The sequence below is a fragment of the Sinohyriopsis cumingii genome, chromosome 2 (assembly GCF_028554795.1).
Source record: "Sinohyriopsis cumingii isolate HCF-2022 chromosome 2, ASM2855479v2, whole genome shotgun sequence".
NCBI classification, from domain to species: domain Eukaryota; kingdom Metazoa; phylum Mollusca; class Bivalvia; order Unionida; family Unionidae; genus Sinohyriopsis; species Sinohyriopsis cumingii.
Window position 1 is genome coordinate 68037653 of NC_142962.1, and position 19006 is coordinate 68056658.

The 19006-nt window shown below is 36.9% G+C and overlaps 1 protein-coding gene across 3 annotated transcripts in view; it reads left to right on the plus strand.

Moving 5' to 3' along the window:
- The window catches only part of LOC149805091 (kyphoscoliosis peptidase-like), a 31867-nt gene extending 16843 nt beyond the window's left edge, over window positions 1-15024 (plus strand). The window contains exons 4-8 of one of the 3 annotated variants that reach the window (XM_089947261.1): window positions 3488-3598; window positions 5819-5929; window positions 7369-7484; window positions 9462-9578; window positions 11342-15024. In XM_089947261.1, coding sequence (XP_089803387.1) covers window positions 3488-3598; window positions 5819-5929; window positions 7369-7484; window positions 9462-9578; window positions 11342-12641 — 1755 coding nt within the window. In that variant the 3' untranslated portion in view covers window positions 12642-15024. The remainder of the gene's footprint in view (window positions 1-3487; window positions 3599-5818; window positions 5930-7368; window positions 7485-9461; window positions 9579-11341) is intronic. The other 2 variants (XM_089947278.1, XM_089947269.1) reach the window with 2 other exon arrangements.
- The last annotated feature ends 3982 nt before the right edge of the window (window positions 15025-19006 follow it).

The window sequence follows — 19006 nt, forward strand, 5'->3', positions numbered from 1 at the left end:
GGCATTTTTTGTAAGCTATGAAGGCTTTTCGTTTCTCCTCGATTTGTGGTTCCATCCTTGATAGGTGTGCATTGAACCAGTCCTGGCTGGGTCGTTCCTTCTTGCCAAACGTTGACATAGCCGTACTGTAGATGGCACCCTTCATGGTATTCCACTTGGCTGTAGCGTTATACTCAGGCAGGTCCTGGAGAGCCTTGTTCAGGGCAGACACATACTCCTCCACCTTGGCAGGGACTGACATCTGTGCAGTGTTTATGCGAGGACGTCCTTTTGGTTTTGAGCGGTGTAGCGCGTGTGGCTGTAGTCGCACTCTGCTGCTCACAAGGGCATGGTCGGAGTCACAGTCTGCACTGTGGTAGGTTCTGGTGGAGAGGACGCTGTCAAGGGCAGAGCGCCTGGTGATGACCAAGTCGAGTTGGTGCCAGTGATGAGATCTGGGGTGTTTCCATGACACTTTGTGTTGTGGCTTACACTTGAAGAAGGTGTTTGTGATGCACAGGCCATGGTAGGTGCATAGCTCCAGCAGTCTCTGGCCGTTTTCGTTGGTCTTTCCAGTGCCATGATATCCGAGGCAGGTAGGCCATGACTCGTGGTCCGCACCTACTCTGGCATTAAAGTCGCCGAGGAGGAATAGTGGTTCATTTGTGGGGCATCCTTTGATCTGTTCGTCCAGCTGCCCATAGAACTGATCCTTCACGTCTTCTGATGACGTGAGGGTTGGGGCGTAGACACTGATGATGTTGACAGGACCTGAAGTAGTGGTGAGGCGGATGGACAAGAGACGCTCAGTGCCCCCTGTGGGAGGTTCAACCGAGGCCAGGAGATTGTTTTTGATGGCAAAGCCCACTCCGTGCTGACGGGGCTCCTCAGGTTCTCTACCCTTCCAGAAGAAAGTGTAGTTTTCCTTTCTGAGGGAGCCACTAGAGGCGAGCCTGGTTTCCTGGAGGGCAGCTATGCTGATATTTAGTCTGGTGAGTTCTCTATCGATGATGGCCGTCTTTCTGGTGTCTTCCACTTCTCTGAGGTCGTCGGAGATGCCTGTACACATGGTGCGCACATTCCAGCTTGCAAATCGAAGAGCTGGAGTCTTCTTTATTGGTTTCTTGTTTCTTTTGTCTGGTGTGGAATTACCGTCTGCTTGTCATGCTGAACAACACACTGAGCTCCAGACACCCACTGGAGCAGGCAGACGATGGCGGGTCAACACCTTATTGACCGGGGGCTGCCCGGCTTGAGGCGGGCGATTGTTGGCCAGTGGGACACGATGATCCCTCCCACCGTCAAAGCTGACCCGTGGCGCCCCTTCCCTACGCCAATCGGGTGGGACTTATAACCCGTAAACTGTCAGCTTCCGTGTTGTTTCCTCACTCAGTAGCGAGACTGGAGTGTCCTCTCCAGGGCGCAAGCCTGGGCGTGGAGTATGGAGATCCTGGGTTGCCCAGACGTCAGGATCCCCCTCTCGTCCTTGCTGGTGGGGTCCAAAGGAATGCTGAGCATGACATTTGGCACCAGTTTGGATGCAGGAGCTGCCGGAAGGAGGTCGTAGTCGACCCCCAGCCGCCTTAGGGGCTCCACTCCTGATTTTCTGTCTGGGTTTACTCCCGTAGCCTTTCCTTCCTCCGAAGATATCCACAAGGCAGTGGAGCCATAATCCAATGGATGGGACTTGGTTGGTTTTGAATCAGAGTTTCCTTCTCCTAGATGAACTGCCTGACAAGGCTAACGAGCTTCATCTGCCCGGGTTTGGGGTCAGAGTTTCCCTTCTCTTAGACTGGTTGCCTGCCAAGGCTAATGAGCCCAGTCTGCCCACCCAGTTATACCGCTGGGTACTCGGTCGCGCCACACAGCAGGCTCTGTTAAAACAGGGGGCACAGCGTGAAGGTGCTGCTGTGGACACAATAGTGTAGGAGAGGCCATATGCAAGTAACCTCCCGCCCCGCAGAGCGAGACAGTGGTCTTGCGGCGATCACTACACCTGGGAAGGAGAGGCTATGAGAGACGCTTCACTTTCCTTTGGCAAGCGGGACGTCAGGCCCAGGCCATGCACCCCCCAAAAAAACGAAATATAACGGTCTATAAATGAAGTCCACCTATTGCTGTTTAGGAATTTGGTTTTTAGGAATTTCTTGATGTTATCTCATTGACTGTATAAATGTACACTAGAAATTCTACAGATGATACGTTCTAAGGTCTGTACATTTTGATGTGCACAGAAAGAGAGAGAGAGAGAGAGAGCGAGACAGACAGACAGAGGCAGAGAGAAGAAGAAGAAGAAGAAGAAAAGGAAAAGGATGAAAAGTTAAACAGTACTAAATATGGTTATGCTGTCCTAAATAGCTCACACAAAAACAGATTTACTTCCTAAATTGGAAAAGAAAGTAGTTCCAAACAGTGATACGACAGTTGTTTCTCCCACTGATAAATGTAAATATCTCACTATAAACTATACAAGAAACAGTTCAAAACGTGATATGAAGGATGCGTGTGTGATTCCCACCAGTGGGTCATCGTAAATATGCTTGGCCAAGACTTTTTAATCTCCTAGCCTTGGCACTAAATAAATCCCAAATTGTTGGTAAGTCGTAAAATTGCCACCCAACCCACTAGAAAAGGTAATATAAAGAACATTATTACATACTTCGTTTCCATGTTAGCTTACTAGTCTGCGTGGAATATTGCAACAAATTTATAAAAATTAAAAATCTTAAATTTGATTTTCAGCTTGTAAGGTCAAGCTTAAATCAGTAATGCCCACAATAGACGTTTTCGAATCACACACACACACACACACACACATGACACCATTGTGAATTATTTAAAGGAGTTATGGACAAAGACATTGTGATACACCAGGACTATTGGCAGATCAGTACATTCGAGGATTTTGAATTCTGAACATTCGGTTCTTTTGGACTTGAATATAACTTTTTACGATTATTTTAGACTCGTATCATAATATTGTAAGTTGCTTTTAAATATTCGTTTGATAACTTTGATGATTATATAATTTGGTAAGTTTAACAAAACTTGTTGTTTTTGCTTTTATCTTTTCTTACTTTATAACAATAATGAAGGGTAGTTTTAATGGATTTTAAGTTTGTTATAACGAACGTTATTTTTGTCAAACAACTACACAATGATAAATTAGCAAAGGGAAGGCAATTAAGGTACAAATAGTGTTGAAAACAAGATGATAAATTATCCATATTATTTCCACGAAGCACGTAAAGAAGAAAACTATATTTTTACTATACATGAATGAAACCTGGACTATGACGCCTGTTGTCCATTCATTCCGAGTTTTAAATAACGTTAGGTTCAACTCATGTGTAACAGTGCCCGTTCAGGGTCACACCCACACGAAATTTGTTGTTCTAAAATAACTCTAGTTATTTCCACCTTTTATTCATTTACACGCTATTACTTACTCCTTCCTCGGTGCTATATAATTAATGCGAAAATTGCTGAGCTTGCTTTTTATTTACAGGGTAATGCCAAGCGTGAGACTAAAGTTTCCGATTCCACACGAAAAACTGAGAAAATGGAGGTAACCCCCAAACCTGATATTTCCAGCGATGCCGATGACTGTGCTTCTAAGGTTTGTCAACACTACATATGGCAGCTTGTTTGAAAATATATACTTGTGTTAGTCACATTATGATTGTAATGTTTGCATGTTTACTTACTAAAGACATACATTAACTGTTAAATAACATCAATAATAATTTGAAAACAAGATATAAAATAACGTTCAAGGACCATGTTTGAGAACAGGGGACTTCACTAAATCGTATCTGAAAACAAAATACAAACAAAAAATTGATAAAACTGGCATGATGATGAAAGGAAAATATTCAGTTCAGCGACCTGAAAAATAAGAATAAATTTTTTTGTCATTTATAAAATTATTCTTTTTATCATTATTTATATCCAGGTGCATAGATATGTGAACAATTTCGGCATTTTTTATAAAACTGTCAGCAAAATCATTTGTTATACAAAGTTATTCCAAAAGTATTTTAAAATACAAATTCAAAATAGTTTTTTTTTCTCTCTGAATTCTAAATGAAAGCTAAGTAAAGAAATAGTTTTATCTGCATGAACCTGTCCTAGTTTGTGTTTTAATAGGGAGATGGGGTGGCGTAGGGACGTACATTGAATTGAATAAAGAGTACTTATATTTGTACATTATGAATGATTTGATCCAGTACACATGCAATATTATCCATTTGGGGGAAGGTGGAAATCTCTCGGCTAAGATACCGAAATATCATCAAAGGATAGCTACATTTTACAATTGTTGCACCTTTTGCTATGCATTATTTAGCTTCATAGTTTTAAGCCACAATTAACCTGGCATCTGGTGTTGATTTTATACATATTGATACAAAATTACAACATAAAGACACATATTTTGTTTAAACCAACATTACTACGATGAAATCGTTATGCAATGCAATAAGGCCCTTTGTTCGTAACGTATTAGGAAATCACATAAAGTTGGAGTATCGTCATTGAATTCGGAACCTTTGTCATTCCCATTTTGTATACATGGTACACGGTTTCGCAGAGTTTTGCTAACATGGTAACATCCCGTTCCCATGAGATCAGTATTTTAACTGGTACATGCTGTGTTCATATATAAAATGTTTCAGACAATACAACATTCCCTTTCCTGTCAATTCATTGGACTTAAAGGGTCTTAGAAGTCCGAAAATTTTGTCAGTGTCGGATAAAACTGACTAGGCTAACTACTCGAGTAGGATGCCTATATGCCTCGGAAAACCTATCAGACCTGACTATTTGGAGACCGGATAATCCTGGGATTCATGGGTCTGTGAATATTTTATAGATATTAATAGTAAAAGTCATCTCTCAAGAAAACATTGAATTTTGAGAAACTATTACTACAAGTTTCTGATACATCGTATATGAATTATTTAGAGTGACACTGATAATAAGGAAAACATACCTTCACGTCCATCCAACATCAAGAAGGATATTGTCCCCGATACAGCTATTTTTAAAGGTATGTCAGTCAAATATTAAGTAGAAAGAGACACAAATCCATGCCAAAACCTTTAATCAAAACTTATGTTTACAACATCATGAAACAGAAAACAAGTGTATGTGTAAAGCGTCACTAGCTCATAAACTCGAATCTTGGAATCGATACAATAAGTATATTCATTATCTATTTCTGTTGTTTTTCTGCAGTTTGATTGAAGTTCGAAGTATTAGTTTAAAGGTCAACCACACTAAGGCTTATATATATATATATATATATATATATATATATATATAAAGAGATTGTAAACTATATAATCTTCCTTTTCTGTAAATCCACTTGATTTAAAGATTTGTTAAAGTCAAAAAAATTGTCTCAGTCGGATAAAACTGACTACGCTGACTATATGGGATACCTATATGCCTGGGAAAATCCTGTCAGACCTGGCCTTTTGGTCGCCGGATAATCTATTTACAATGTCAAAAGCGAAGAATATCCTGTGTGAGTCTGGGGTTCATGGATCTGGAAATATTTCACAGAAATTAATAGTAGTATTTAAGTCATCTCTCACAGGTCCGACCCTAGGGCAAGGTGAACGAGGCAAACGCATTGGTCCCCGCGCTTTCAGGAAATCAACTCCTCAATGCAATTTGTGTACTTGTGGGCCCCACTCATGGTTTGCTGCCTTGGGCCCCGCATGCTGCCTTGTGCCCCACACGACCTCGGGCCGGGCCTGATATCTCAAGAAAGTATTGAATTTTGAGAAACTATTGCTATATGTTTCTAATACATCGTATATGAATTATTCAGAGTGGCACTGCAAAAGAGGAAGACGTACCTCCGCGTCCATCCAACATCAAGAAGGAGGATATTGTCCCCAATCCAGCCATTTTCAAAGAAATTGACGAACATGCGCTTAAGGTATATCAGTCAAATATTAAGTAGAATGAGACACATATCCATATTGTTATGTATGAAACATCAATAAACATAAAATAAACGTATTTGTAAGGCGTCATTAGCTCATAAGCTCTTATTTTGGCATCGATACAATAAGTAACTTCATTATATATTCCGTCGATTTCCTACAGTTTGAATGGAGTTCGGAGTATCAGTTCAAAGATCAACTACACTGAGGCTTTCATACCTATGTTAAGCATTAACATGGACACAGCGTACAAAGGTTCATCGTATATTAGATTATATATTTCATTTTGTAAAATTTATTCTATGAATGTTTACCTCTGGAACCGACTGCAATCATACAAGTTAGTGTTGTCATTTCGAGCAAAAGTCAGAAACCTAAATTCAGTACACATTTTATTTCACGCGTAGGCTATTAACGCAAATTTGTATTGAACACAAATAACATTCTTCAAGTACCAGCAAACCTCCAAGAAAAATCGGAGAAAAAGGAAGGAGTTTCTAAGGAACTGCAATTAGATCCAGTTGACCTATTTTGTGCATAAGTGTCCGCCATCTTTGGGTGTACTTTTGCCATATTCTGTTTTTAAAAAAAGTAGTATTTTGGTTTAAGTGTTTTGACTGTGGGCTATATAAATAAAACTCATATTCCACATGCCACATCTTGCCTATGTGCGGACGTGATGCCATATATTTTTATTGAGACATATTGGCTTTAGGAAATCAAGATTTTTTATTTTAAAAAAAAATGGATCTGTTTCTGGAGGGTATATGAAAAGATGGCTGATGACAAATTTTAAGTACCGAAGTAACTATAGAGTTATCAATAATAGCTAAAGCCTAATTAGTTTAAATGTTTTGTCTCTGCCTTGTGAATTTAAATTCAAGAAGACACTTGTAAGACTGCATTTAGAATAGAATATATTTTACTTGAGCCAGCTTTACAAAAGTTACCAATAAAAAGAACAGTTATGATAGTATTCACGAGTCATGGTTGAAGTAAAGTTCTATGATTTCGAGGGGAAAAGGCTAGGTTCAATGGAAATGCAGCTTTAAAGACCTTATCAGTCAAACTTTGGCACCTCTTTCGTAAATCCTGTTAATACCTTTGTTGTACTTGAAGAGACGGTTTTTTTAAAAACTTTCACCGGCTAATTCCCGCATAAGACAGTCATTGAAATACAGTTTAACTTACGTTAAATAAAGCAAACTAAAAATTTGAAATACCTAATATAATTTTCAAAAAACGTGTAAAAGTGGTTACTGCATTCGTAAAAACGGAAATGTTCACATCCAGGTACGTTAATTCCTTTTAAAGTAATGTAAATATACGCACTGAGTTCAGGTGGAGCATGACACGACTCACATCAGATAACAGATAACATGATCCTGTACACGTTTCATGTCATTTATTTATTTATTTATTTTTTGAAAAGGCTCCCACTTCAGTTATACATTCAGCAAGTGAACTCGCTAAGTATCTGGTACAACAGGCACGTAATGATTTGGAACGAATCCGTGCCTTCTATCGATGGATCACTGAAAATATCAGGTACGTCACTTAGTTTTTTAAACGCTGCGATACATTTTAATACAGTATAAAAATAAGCAAATATGTTTTATCTTAAAAAGAAAATTATTTCGCTTCATACCCAAAACACATTCAAAAGAATGCACTGAATGATAAACATATAATATTGCATCAAAGTAACTTTTCTGTTGACAGAAGCTGGTAATGGCGGCGTGTTAGATTTATATACCGTCAAAAGTTTGCGTTAACCTTACAGCATTTTAAATTCATACCAAATAAATCATTAAAATTATTAAAGACACAAACATTGTTTAGGCAAAATCAAAACCAAATACATATGAACTGAAATTTCATTGGGGAAGTACATGTCTAAAATAAATGAAATATTGGGAGATTTTCCCCAATAATAGCATGAAAATGACAATTAAAAATCTTTTTACGTATTCTTAAATATATGTTAAGGTTAGCACATACCACCACCACTAAAAGGTTTTTCTCAAAAATCAGATTGATAATAAGTATCTACAACTTTCCAAAGGTGCACGTGTCCAGTCAAATCTTTTAAGACCGAATCCTCACTTAATTGAAATTCCTCCGATACCCGACTATTCTTTTCGTTCCGATATTTCATTCCAAAATTTTCAATTAAAAACTATTTTGTAAGTCGAATCGGTTTTACCCTGAAGAATGAAAACAATTGGAATTGGGCTTAATTTTCACACTGAAACGAACGTCATAAAACCGAAACTTAGTCAAAACTTTCCCAGGTAGCTGCCAAATTTCGTTTACGATATTGCCCAAGCAAAATAAAGACCAACACTAGCACTGACACAGTTAACTACTAATGTAACAATAACCTCATCTGTAGGATTTACACCTGGCTGAGGTGACGGCTTTCAATTGTTTCACTGCAATATAATGTATGCATTCGTAACAAGCATACTGCTTGAGCTTCACAATAATTAAATCCATATTCCTCACAAAAAAAAACACAAAAAAACTTTACCATCTGTTATAATGAAAGTTGTTTAATAGAACATAATTTTACCACAAAATACATAATTATTGTTTGACACGTCGGGAGGTTATGCCTTTGTTGTGTTTATATATGGGGGACGATATGGCTCACTGGCTAATGAGTCGTACTTGACTCATGTACTGTGTGGGTGGGACAGGAACCTTACTATATATGCCTCGGCACAATATAACCTCTTATGAGTTGATCTGTTGTTAAACACTGTTACGACTCTATGGATTTAAGTTAAACAACAGGAAAGAGCTATAACCAATAAGATTCGTAAAATTCAACAAATAATTTATTTCACTAAAATACAAGATGAAAATTTGAAAAGAACATACGATTGTGAATTAAATCCCAAAGACTAAAAGTATAGAATGTTCCTTATGAATTCCAGTGGGGTCCCGAATGAACTCCGATCTTCATTGTGTTTATGTACCAATAGCCTGGATTGATTGGAAGTGCTAACAGTCTTGATGTATCACAGGGATATGATTCAAAATGTCCTGAAATTAATTCACAGTAATTCCAAAATATTGATTTAGTTCTTAAGTATCAATTAGCACGTTGTAATTACAATAAATAATTTAGCTAAATAAAATCCTCTCAAACTGAATACAGCTAAAAGACTGATTCCATGGCAGATGTTCAGATAGGAATAAATAATTCTGACTGAATCAAGCTTATATAGATCTCTACTTTACATATTTCACAATCACCATTTTTGACAATAGTGTGACTTCTAAATGGATATTCCCAACAAAGTGAAAAGAAAATTATATTCTAGAATATTCTAAGGTCAGAACCTCGGCTGTATCTAGAATTCAATCCCAAGTACTCATGTTGAAAAAAATGACATTAGACAAGTTGGTCCAGACTCCTACTCTTAATTGTGGACAACCGTCAATCACACAATACAAATTACTTTTACATAACAACACATACATATTTATCATTTATATAGCTCTAATTATCTTCAGATACGATACAGTTGGATTTTTCAGTGGCTCGCCAAGTTCCTGCGAACCAGAGGATGTGTTGCGGTCAGGAAAATCAGTGTGTCAGGGATACGCCGATCTCTTTACGACTCTCTGCAGGTGTATATAAGTATTCATAATCGTATCAAATACATAATCACTGGTATTAACCAATTAGGAGTCGACATTTGGTCCTTTAAAACATGATTTACTTAGTAGTTATCACCATTGCTCGTTAGACTTCATTGATGAATACAACGATGAATTATCTTTACTTTCGTTTTAAGCACAGTGAGTATTGTAGGGCATAATAATGTTGCCGATATTATTAGCTTTTTCCCCCGTTAATTGCAAATCCCTAATATTATAGATATACTATATAAAGCCAGAGTATACCGTTATTTTCTAAACTCTGTCTGGGATTTTAACTCGTATTTTAAAATTGTATATGAATGATCTTATTTGCATCACTACACATTTGCTTTAAAATGTTTTATTTCAAGCAGTTTTCTTGTTTTACTGAGTAATGGTGACAACGGGACATGGCTTGTCTTGTGGGACACAAGCAGTCCTTTTCAATAAAAGTTTATATCTGCCTTAGATAGTCATTTCCTTTTATTTTACCCACAATGGACATCATTTCCTTTTGGCAAAATACTGTATGCATCCAGTTACTTCACAATTTACAACCAGTAAGTTTATGGCCGCCATGTATAGCCTATTGTGTGCTAAAAAATGGCGTTAAACCCCACACAACAACCACTATGTAGAATCATTGATGTATGTAATGACAAAGCAATTATATAATAATTAAAACTATCTCTGCTACATATGAAACAATTTCGAATTCTCCTATTCTTTTAATTTTACTTACAAACCTTGGCGAATTTTTAAAATTCATATAATTTATAGGCAAGTTAACTGAAGAGCAATATAACATTAGTCTGTGACCAAAGGTCACAATGATTTCAAGCACAGGTAAAGATGTCATAAAATTACTATTCATTCTATCAGTCATTCATTTTTTGGAGCATTAAGTAAACTTATTTTAGTAATATCTTCTTTTTATTAATAATAATAATAATAATAATAATAATAATAACAATAACAATAATATTAAGAAGAAGAAGATTTGTAGTGTTAGAAGATTATCGTAATTATAACCATTATATGTTTACTATGACTGTATAATAAAAACTAGATAAGCATTATTTCTTTGTTCTTTATATCTCCATTTACCTTTGCTCTCCAAAAGTGGGCATTTGACACCTTATCAAATTTGTTTCACTGTAGAATGTTACAAAGGAAATTATTTTCAACGGGAGTAGCAACGCATAATGTAGTACATCTGAAAATACAGTTACTTTAAATTCAGCAGCGAAAGTCTTTTATATATTATTAGAAATTTGGGAAAGAAAAATACAATAAGAGTTACAACTCAGTCCTATTAGGCATAAGTGCAGGGATTAGTGAAAGGGTAATATATGAACGAGTTTGGAAAATTAATAATTCACGTCCCAGATTTCCATTTTATTTTCTTTCTTCAAAATGAAAATAAAAATAAAGATTAAACATGGAATAAAACCGACCCATATATTTCCTGAATTTTATATATCTGTTCAAACGTAGTTTTTTTCACATAGGTTTGTGTAGAATGGGTCAACATGTTATATTTACAATCTGAATACATTTTCATCTTCATTTATGTTCGTGCCACTTAAACATTTTCCATCTCTATTTGTGTTCAAGTCACTTAATTTTTATGAGTAATATACCGATATAAGTAATAGCAGCAAAAAATAAACCACTGTCTAATTTGTAAATAAGGCATATTTCCTTGAATGAATTTCAAAACGTTTTCATTTTTGAAACTATCATTATAGGGAAGTTGGACTTTCTGCGAAAACAATCAGCGGATATGCGAAGGGGTACAGCTATCATCCAGAAAAATCCATCACTCCTTCCGCAGACGCTGACCATGCATGGAATGTAGTACTTCTTGATGGTGATTGGCGATTTGTAGAGTGTACATGGGGCGCTGGGCATGTAAATGGACATAAATTCGTGAAAGAATTCACCGAATTTTATTTCCTAACTGACCCAGAGCACTTCATCAATGCACACTTTCCGTGGATGGAAATGAACGAAGAGCAGGACGCAAAATGGCAGTTATTGTGGAAACCCATTTCACTGACAGAATATAGCCGTAGACTTAAGCTGAGTAAAGATGCATTAAAGTTAGGCATAACACCTGTCTCGCATACTTCTGGAGTCTTAGAAATCCAGTCTGAAGGGACCATTACGATCAAGGATGATAAAAGAAACATAGAAAACTGGATTGTGAACTTCTACCTCGATGACGGTACAGAAATGGGTAACTACGTAATGTCCTACATGCAGGATCAAACAACTCTCAGAATTAATGTCAGACCTCCAACGCAGGCTAAATATATTTTAAAAATTTATGGGAAATCGAAAAGGAAACAGACAGAACTATATGATAACCTTATTGAATACATCGTGAAAAGCAATGATGAAGCCAACAATAGTAAACCTTACCCTTGTAGATCAAAGCCATGGGCTTCGTGTCCGGAATATGAAATATACGGGTTCACAGAAAAAGCTATGGAAACACCTGTCTACACGGCCAAAAGTGGGGAAGTGAAAATAAGTATACCAACCACTCGACTGATCGATGTTATGGCCAAGATTAGGCACGCAGAAGATGCAGTTTGCAACCTTGAAAACTACTGTCTGGTTGAGGCGGTTCCTCAATGCATCGTAGTCGAAGCCCGATTTCCAAAAGAAGGCTTTTATGAACTGGAGATTTTGGTAAAAAAGGAGAGCGATGGACAATATTGGCCGGCCATATCGTATTTAGTCGACTGTCCGACAACAATGGATCCATGTTATAAGTTTCCAGTCCGATATAACTTGAAATGCCAGTGCCACCTCCTTGAGCCACTAAGAAATCCACTTCCAGCCCAAACAAAGATAAAATTCAGACTCGAGTCACCTATGGTCCAGAAGTTTTACATATCGGGCAAATATTTTGATAAAACGGAGGAGAATTTATTTGAAGGAACAATAATTACACCAGATAGAGGTGATCTAAACGTGTTTGGGTCAGAGAATGGTAACGGATCTCTGCTAGCATTATTTACATTTTACGTATCTAGTTAAACCAGAATGTTACAATCATCATCAACCACAATCAAATGAACAACAGAACAGAGTCAAAGAGCACAGCAATTTAAAACCACACAAAGAAACGAAATCTAGGGTTTGGTTTTTATATTCGCTGCAAAGACTAATTATATTGTTTCACAGTTATACAAATATCAAGAACTTACAAAAGAAAGACTAGAGCATTAATACACACAGTTGTATTGTTTTATTTCGTCTTGGAATATGTTGAAGGTAATATAACGAACTTTGAAAGCTATCGCATCACAGTACTTACTGAAATGTTGTCATCTTGATATATCAATTGTATAATTTATTTTTAATATTGGATTGTGGTAAGATATATATTGAAGTGTACATTTTACCTGATCACTTTTTTGAGAGTGATTTATTTATACTTTGCTAAATAACCAACCGTGATCATTTAGTCCGTATAATTCCAAGTTTTCAATTTTAAGATTATTTGACAGTTGGAAACGTGTATTTTTGTTTTTCATTAGCGTCTTCACAAGACGTTATAATACCTAGCCCCATCTTAGATAGCTAAGGGTCTTTGTCCAACTTTTTCATCTTTAATGTATAATTAAGTGTAGCAACTACATTTGGCTAGCGAAGATATCAAAGTCCGTAGAGAAGCAAACCACAAAATTTGACCAGAGTCAGATTGACTTTACTGAGGAAATACACTCATATGATAAGCATTCTTTGCTCTGTAGGCGGGCGGGGGATGGGGCTTGTTTTTGCAAGGAGTTGATCCAGTCAGAGTTTTATCAAATGTACATTGCAAAGCAATTAGAGGTCACATTTAACCACTACAATGTACCGATGCGTGAAAAATCCATTTATGATGTGATAGAAAAGTCGGTCATTTCATACTATTTGGAGTGATATAAAATTAAGGCGTTTCTGAATAGATCATAGAAAAGAATCCGACACTCCATTTCAGGTGTCTTAATAAGTAACCGTTTACTATGGGTATATAAATATGAAGATTAGTGGAATCAATTAAAAAGTTTAAGACGCTAATCATTTAGTATAAAGTCTTGAAAACCGAACAACTGCAACAATAAAACCCTACCTGTAATTTCAAACACCAATTCACAATTGTGTTTACCTGGCTTGTATCAGAAATACCAGAAAAGCAGTGGCGATAATCTTCCGTGGAGGATATTTTACACAGGAGCGATTGCTCTGACCAGTGGCCAGTTGGAGAAAGGAGGGTGTGCGTGATTTCATTTTTTAACGCAGTTTCAAATTTTTTTCAGCACTAGCGCTACGATGTCTCCAGTGTAGCAGTTTATAGTTATGTCAGGCACTTGGGCATCATTCCGCAGCCATGTAGCATCATGTCCCACCCAATCACATTATCCTGAAACCAGGCCGACCACTCGTAACACTAACCTCTTAATCCTGAGCGCCAAGCGAGACAGCTGCCAGTGCCATTTTTATAAGTCTTTGGTATTTCTCGGCCGGGGATCAAAACTCGCGACCTTCGGCATCCGCGTCGGACGCTCTAACCACCAGGCCACCGGAGCGGTCGGCGATAGAAGAGGTAGCGGTATGAGCAACGAAGTCGCAAGATTTAGTAGGTTTCAAAAGGTGTCAGTTAACATTATGGATGTTAATGTTAACTTCTCAAGAAAGTGCCCATGCGACAGTAAGAAAAGAATGTATAAACCAGGGAGGATGGGGAAAATATTCGTTGGATATTCCATGTTTAATGGCTATTTAAAAACCGACGAATGACCAGATTATCAGATTAATATCTTCAGCTTGAAATATACTGAATGCTGTCCATTCAGCCATAGTATGTAATCTCCTCTCGGTAAAATCTCTTTAAGTATTTTAACGAGTTGTTGGCGGCAAATATTAAATGAAGTGTACATGGCGTGGTCATAATTAGATGCAAATGGTGAAACTCCGTTGGAAACGCATGTAAGACAAACTGGAGGAGATTTGGACTTAGGATGACAACGGATCTCTAATCGCGTTATGTTAGCTGTTTGTATCACGGTTTAACACCTACCTACACAAATATGATATACACGAGACCGTCAGAACACCATTAAATACAAAGACGAAAACGAAAACTAATTTCCCATTCTTAATCAGAACTTGTACTTTTTCCAACATTTTCTTTGCATTAATCTATTGGGGTTGCGGGTAGGCATAACAAAAAAATCTGTCATGATGTACATAACGGTCCTTTTAAAAATCTTTTGCAAACTTTTACATTACTTTAGGGTACATCAACACTTTAAGAATTTTTATCCTGCCGAGGCAAGTAAAGTACCACTTTGGTATCCGATACGTTACGATTTGATGACTGGATTCGAACTCGCACCTTCCTGCTCACGTGTTTGCATCACAGCTCTCACTATATAAGACATTTATGTATTTAATTCAGGGAGATAAACTTATTCTTTAAAACAAGTCATATATATATATATATATATATATATATATATAGCGATATGACTGAAAAATTGTTAAAGCTACTTTAAAAATCCACATATATATATAACTCAATAGATTCGAAAGTATTATATACAAAGAAAGCTGGGTATAAAAGGTGTTTACAGTGTACTAACCACGAAGCTGGTGAAAATAATAGCAGGAGGTACGGATATCATTTTACGGGATCGAAGAAAAGGCATCGAGCCTTATGAAGTACTAAGTTCATGATGAAAAAAATGGTCTGGTCAAATGTTCCATTAAAATACAAGAGGTGAAATGTGCATGAATCCCTCGGTTGGCTGACACCTGCCTGCATGTCAAATGAAGGAGCAGTTCGTTACGAACTCCTAATAAGTATATTGCTTCTAAGAAATTTCGTCCCAAAGTGTTGATTGCATGTATTATTAAAACACTTGTGTCTAGGTTTCTATACTTCGATTATTTTTAACTTTATATTGGAGCTGACACTGACGACTGACTGTTTCGTACCTACCAGTTTGTTTTTAGAACAAAACGTTTTCTTTCATATGTGTGAACAAATAAATATGAGAAAAGTTATGCGTTGTAAGATTGAATTTCACTGAAACATCTATTTATTGCGTTTAAGACATTTAGTTTTTTTCCGGCTAGGCTGTTCTTCATCGAGCGTTATTTCACGCCATATATTCATATTAGCGCACCCTGATTTATCGGGTGCATTCTTAGTACCTCATTTAACAATTGTAGTGGGATCAAACGCCACCCGATATAGTATGATACAATCTTAATTTAAAAAATGGCATTATGGGTACAAGGTGAATTTAGGATGACGTGCTCATTTTAGGTTAGTTGTTTTTAAGTCTGAAACTATAGGCACAGGGTGAATTTAATACTATGTTGTGCCCACATGCTCTTTTCTTTTTGTTGAAAAGTGACACTTTGGGCACAACGGGAAATTAACATAATTTACCATTAACATGACACTTCCCGTAAGTGTCATTGAATTGGTTTTAGTTTTTAGTACATATAGACACTACGGACACTAGGAGAACGGTAGTGGTACAATTTTTCATACGTGAACATACACTTTTACAGAACAATACACCTACACAAACTAATCAACATCCCACAAGTACTGAGCAGACCTCATATCTACTGATCAACACCCGCGCTTATCAAAGAACACCTAAATCCAATAATGAACATGCACGATCTGATGTCCAATACCAACCTCTACTAACCAGCACCCATATCTACTGATCAATACTCATACCGACTGACCAACACCTACACCGAATAACCACCACGCATTATAACTGACCAGACCCACGTGTACCGATGAATAGATACACAGATGCACACCTAATGACCATAAAACAATATTACTCCTCTGCAGGCAGGGTACAAGTGGATGTAAAACAGAAAGTAGTGTAATGAAGTGTACAAAATAGAGTTGACAAACTGACATTCTACATTTACATTTACGCGTGAATAAAATCTTAGAAATGGAGTTAAAAAAGATAAAAGAGTGGATATATATATATATATATATATATATATATATATATATATATATATATATATATATATGGATGGACTGACCTTTTGTCCCATTGTGACAATGTCTTTGACCAGTTGGAACAGGATATTGTCGAACTTGAAGGTTGCAGTGTAGTTAAGACGGTGGCGTATGGATTATTTTTGAGTGACAGGAATTCCACCACAATGGAAGTGATCGGGTAACGACTATTGATGGAGCAACCGGGATGTGTTAAATCAGCGCACTTCAGCTCATCGCTTGGTGTATTAAGTCATGTTTCTGTCAGGACAAATACACTGATATCCTGACCAATGATAAAGTTGACTATTTCTGTGTTTTTCCGTTGCTTCAACTAAACTGAAGCTGAATAATGTAAAGCGCTATGGTTGAACATACATAAAGGTTGACGACTGAAGATTATTTTAAACTAAACTGCTGAAATTGACGGTCCAGTTTTCAAATCGCTGTAAAGAAAAGGGCGAAAGGGAGATAACTGGAAAATTTACATCCTGTTCTACTATAACCGCCATTGAAAAAGCATTTCTTTTCTCGTTGCCGTTTACATTTAAGTTAACATGAACGTAGTCATAGGTCGTTTAGTTCAGTGAACAACGTAGCATGGAGCTCCAGAGAATAATTATTTAATGCAATTAACGAAGTTCTGTTATAGCATAAGCGAGTTGACTAGCCAGTTTAATTTGATGGGGGTATGTTTAACAATAAATATCGTTCCAAAAGAAGTAAAGAAACACATTCCAGTAGAACAGCTAATGCCTGATGAACAGTCACCATACAATCCGCATTAAAGTAAATAATACATTGCCTCGTTTAGATGGTAAACAGAGACTACATTTGGAAATGTCACTACACAAGTCGGAGTTTAGGGGTAGGAGACTTGCACATTTCTAACAAGTACGCTCGAATTAAAATAATACTGCAGTGGACAATGGCGGGATTTTTTTTAATTAATGCCTAGCTATAGACTAGCGCGGGAAAATGACAAACAAGAACAATATGATAAACGCACGCTCTGAATAATGATAGACACCAAGAGTGATCTGTAGATATATCTCTGGTAATATTCATGGAGGACATTTTCCAGTGTTGTATTTGTGTGTCATTTTCAAGTGCGTACGTGTTCCAGTATGGTACTTGTCCGTCGTTTCTAATGTGTTGCTCATTAAGTTGAATCGATGTTGGGAAGATATTTTTCATGTATATTTAATTTAAGTGCTTGTTTGTTAGATTTAAAATTGTTTTTCCTTTACCTGCTATTCTAATGTGACATTGTTTATTGGATTTGACATTGTCCAAAATTGGTCTTTTAATTTAAAAAAAATAAAATATTTTAATTGATGTAAACAGCTAATAGATGACACTGTTGCTGACCTTGTTCCAAAATCAATGACAGTTCTGGTAAACAACTTATTATTTTTTTTAAATCTGTCTCAGAGTAAGAATCAGTAAGTTGAGTCAAGGTCATACATGGACTACGTGATATAAAGCACGTGTCAATTGATAAATAAACTTCTATTTCTTCGAGAAGAATGAACTTTTGACTCCCATACGGGAATCTGTTTTGCGTTTTTCTTAGTCTTACAACCGATATTATGATAATAATTCTATCACCGCTCCGGTGGCCTACTGGTTAGAGCGTCCGACTCGGATGAGGGAGGTCATGGGTTCGATCCCCGGGTGAGTTATACCAAAGACTTAAAAAAAATGGTACTAACAGCTGACTCGCTTGGCGCTCAGCATTAAGAGGTTACTGTTAGGACTGGTCGGCCCGGTGTCAGGATAATGTGACTGGGTGGGAAATCATGCTACATGTCCGCGGCATGATGCCTCAGTGCTAGACATCACTATAAACTGCCACACTGCAGACATCGTAGCCATATGACTGAAAAATTGTTAAAGCTACGTTAAAAATCCAAATCACACACACAACACACACAATCACACACACACACTCACACACATAATAATTGTATCAGTCGTGCCTTAACACTTGAAAGGTCGTGTTGTTTTATGTTGTGCCCAGTTTGGGGCTTAATTTTTTTTTTCTTCAAATTATTGAATTTCAAATGATTGTTTTACCTGGAAATACTTAATTTTTATTTTCTTCAAATTATTGAATTTCAAATGATTGTTTTCCCTAGAAATACAAACGTGCTATAAATTAATTCTTGGACAAAGACATTTATCGGAATTTATACGGAATTCAAAAACTGGAATAATATTTTCTGTGATTCAACAAAAGACTGTTTACACATCAGTACAACTCTAACTTACTGTATACGTCATCGCCTTTTTTCTCGGATTTTCATTGGGATTTGAACAGTTATTCACTTAGAACTTTTCAATGATAGGATTTGTGTATTAGTTC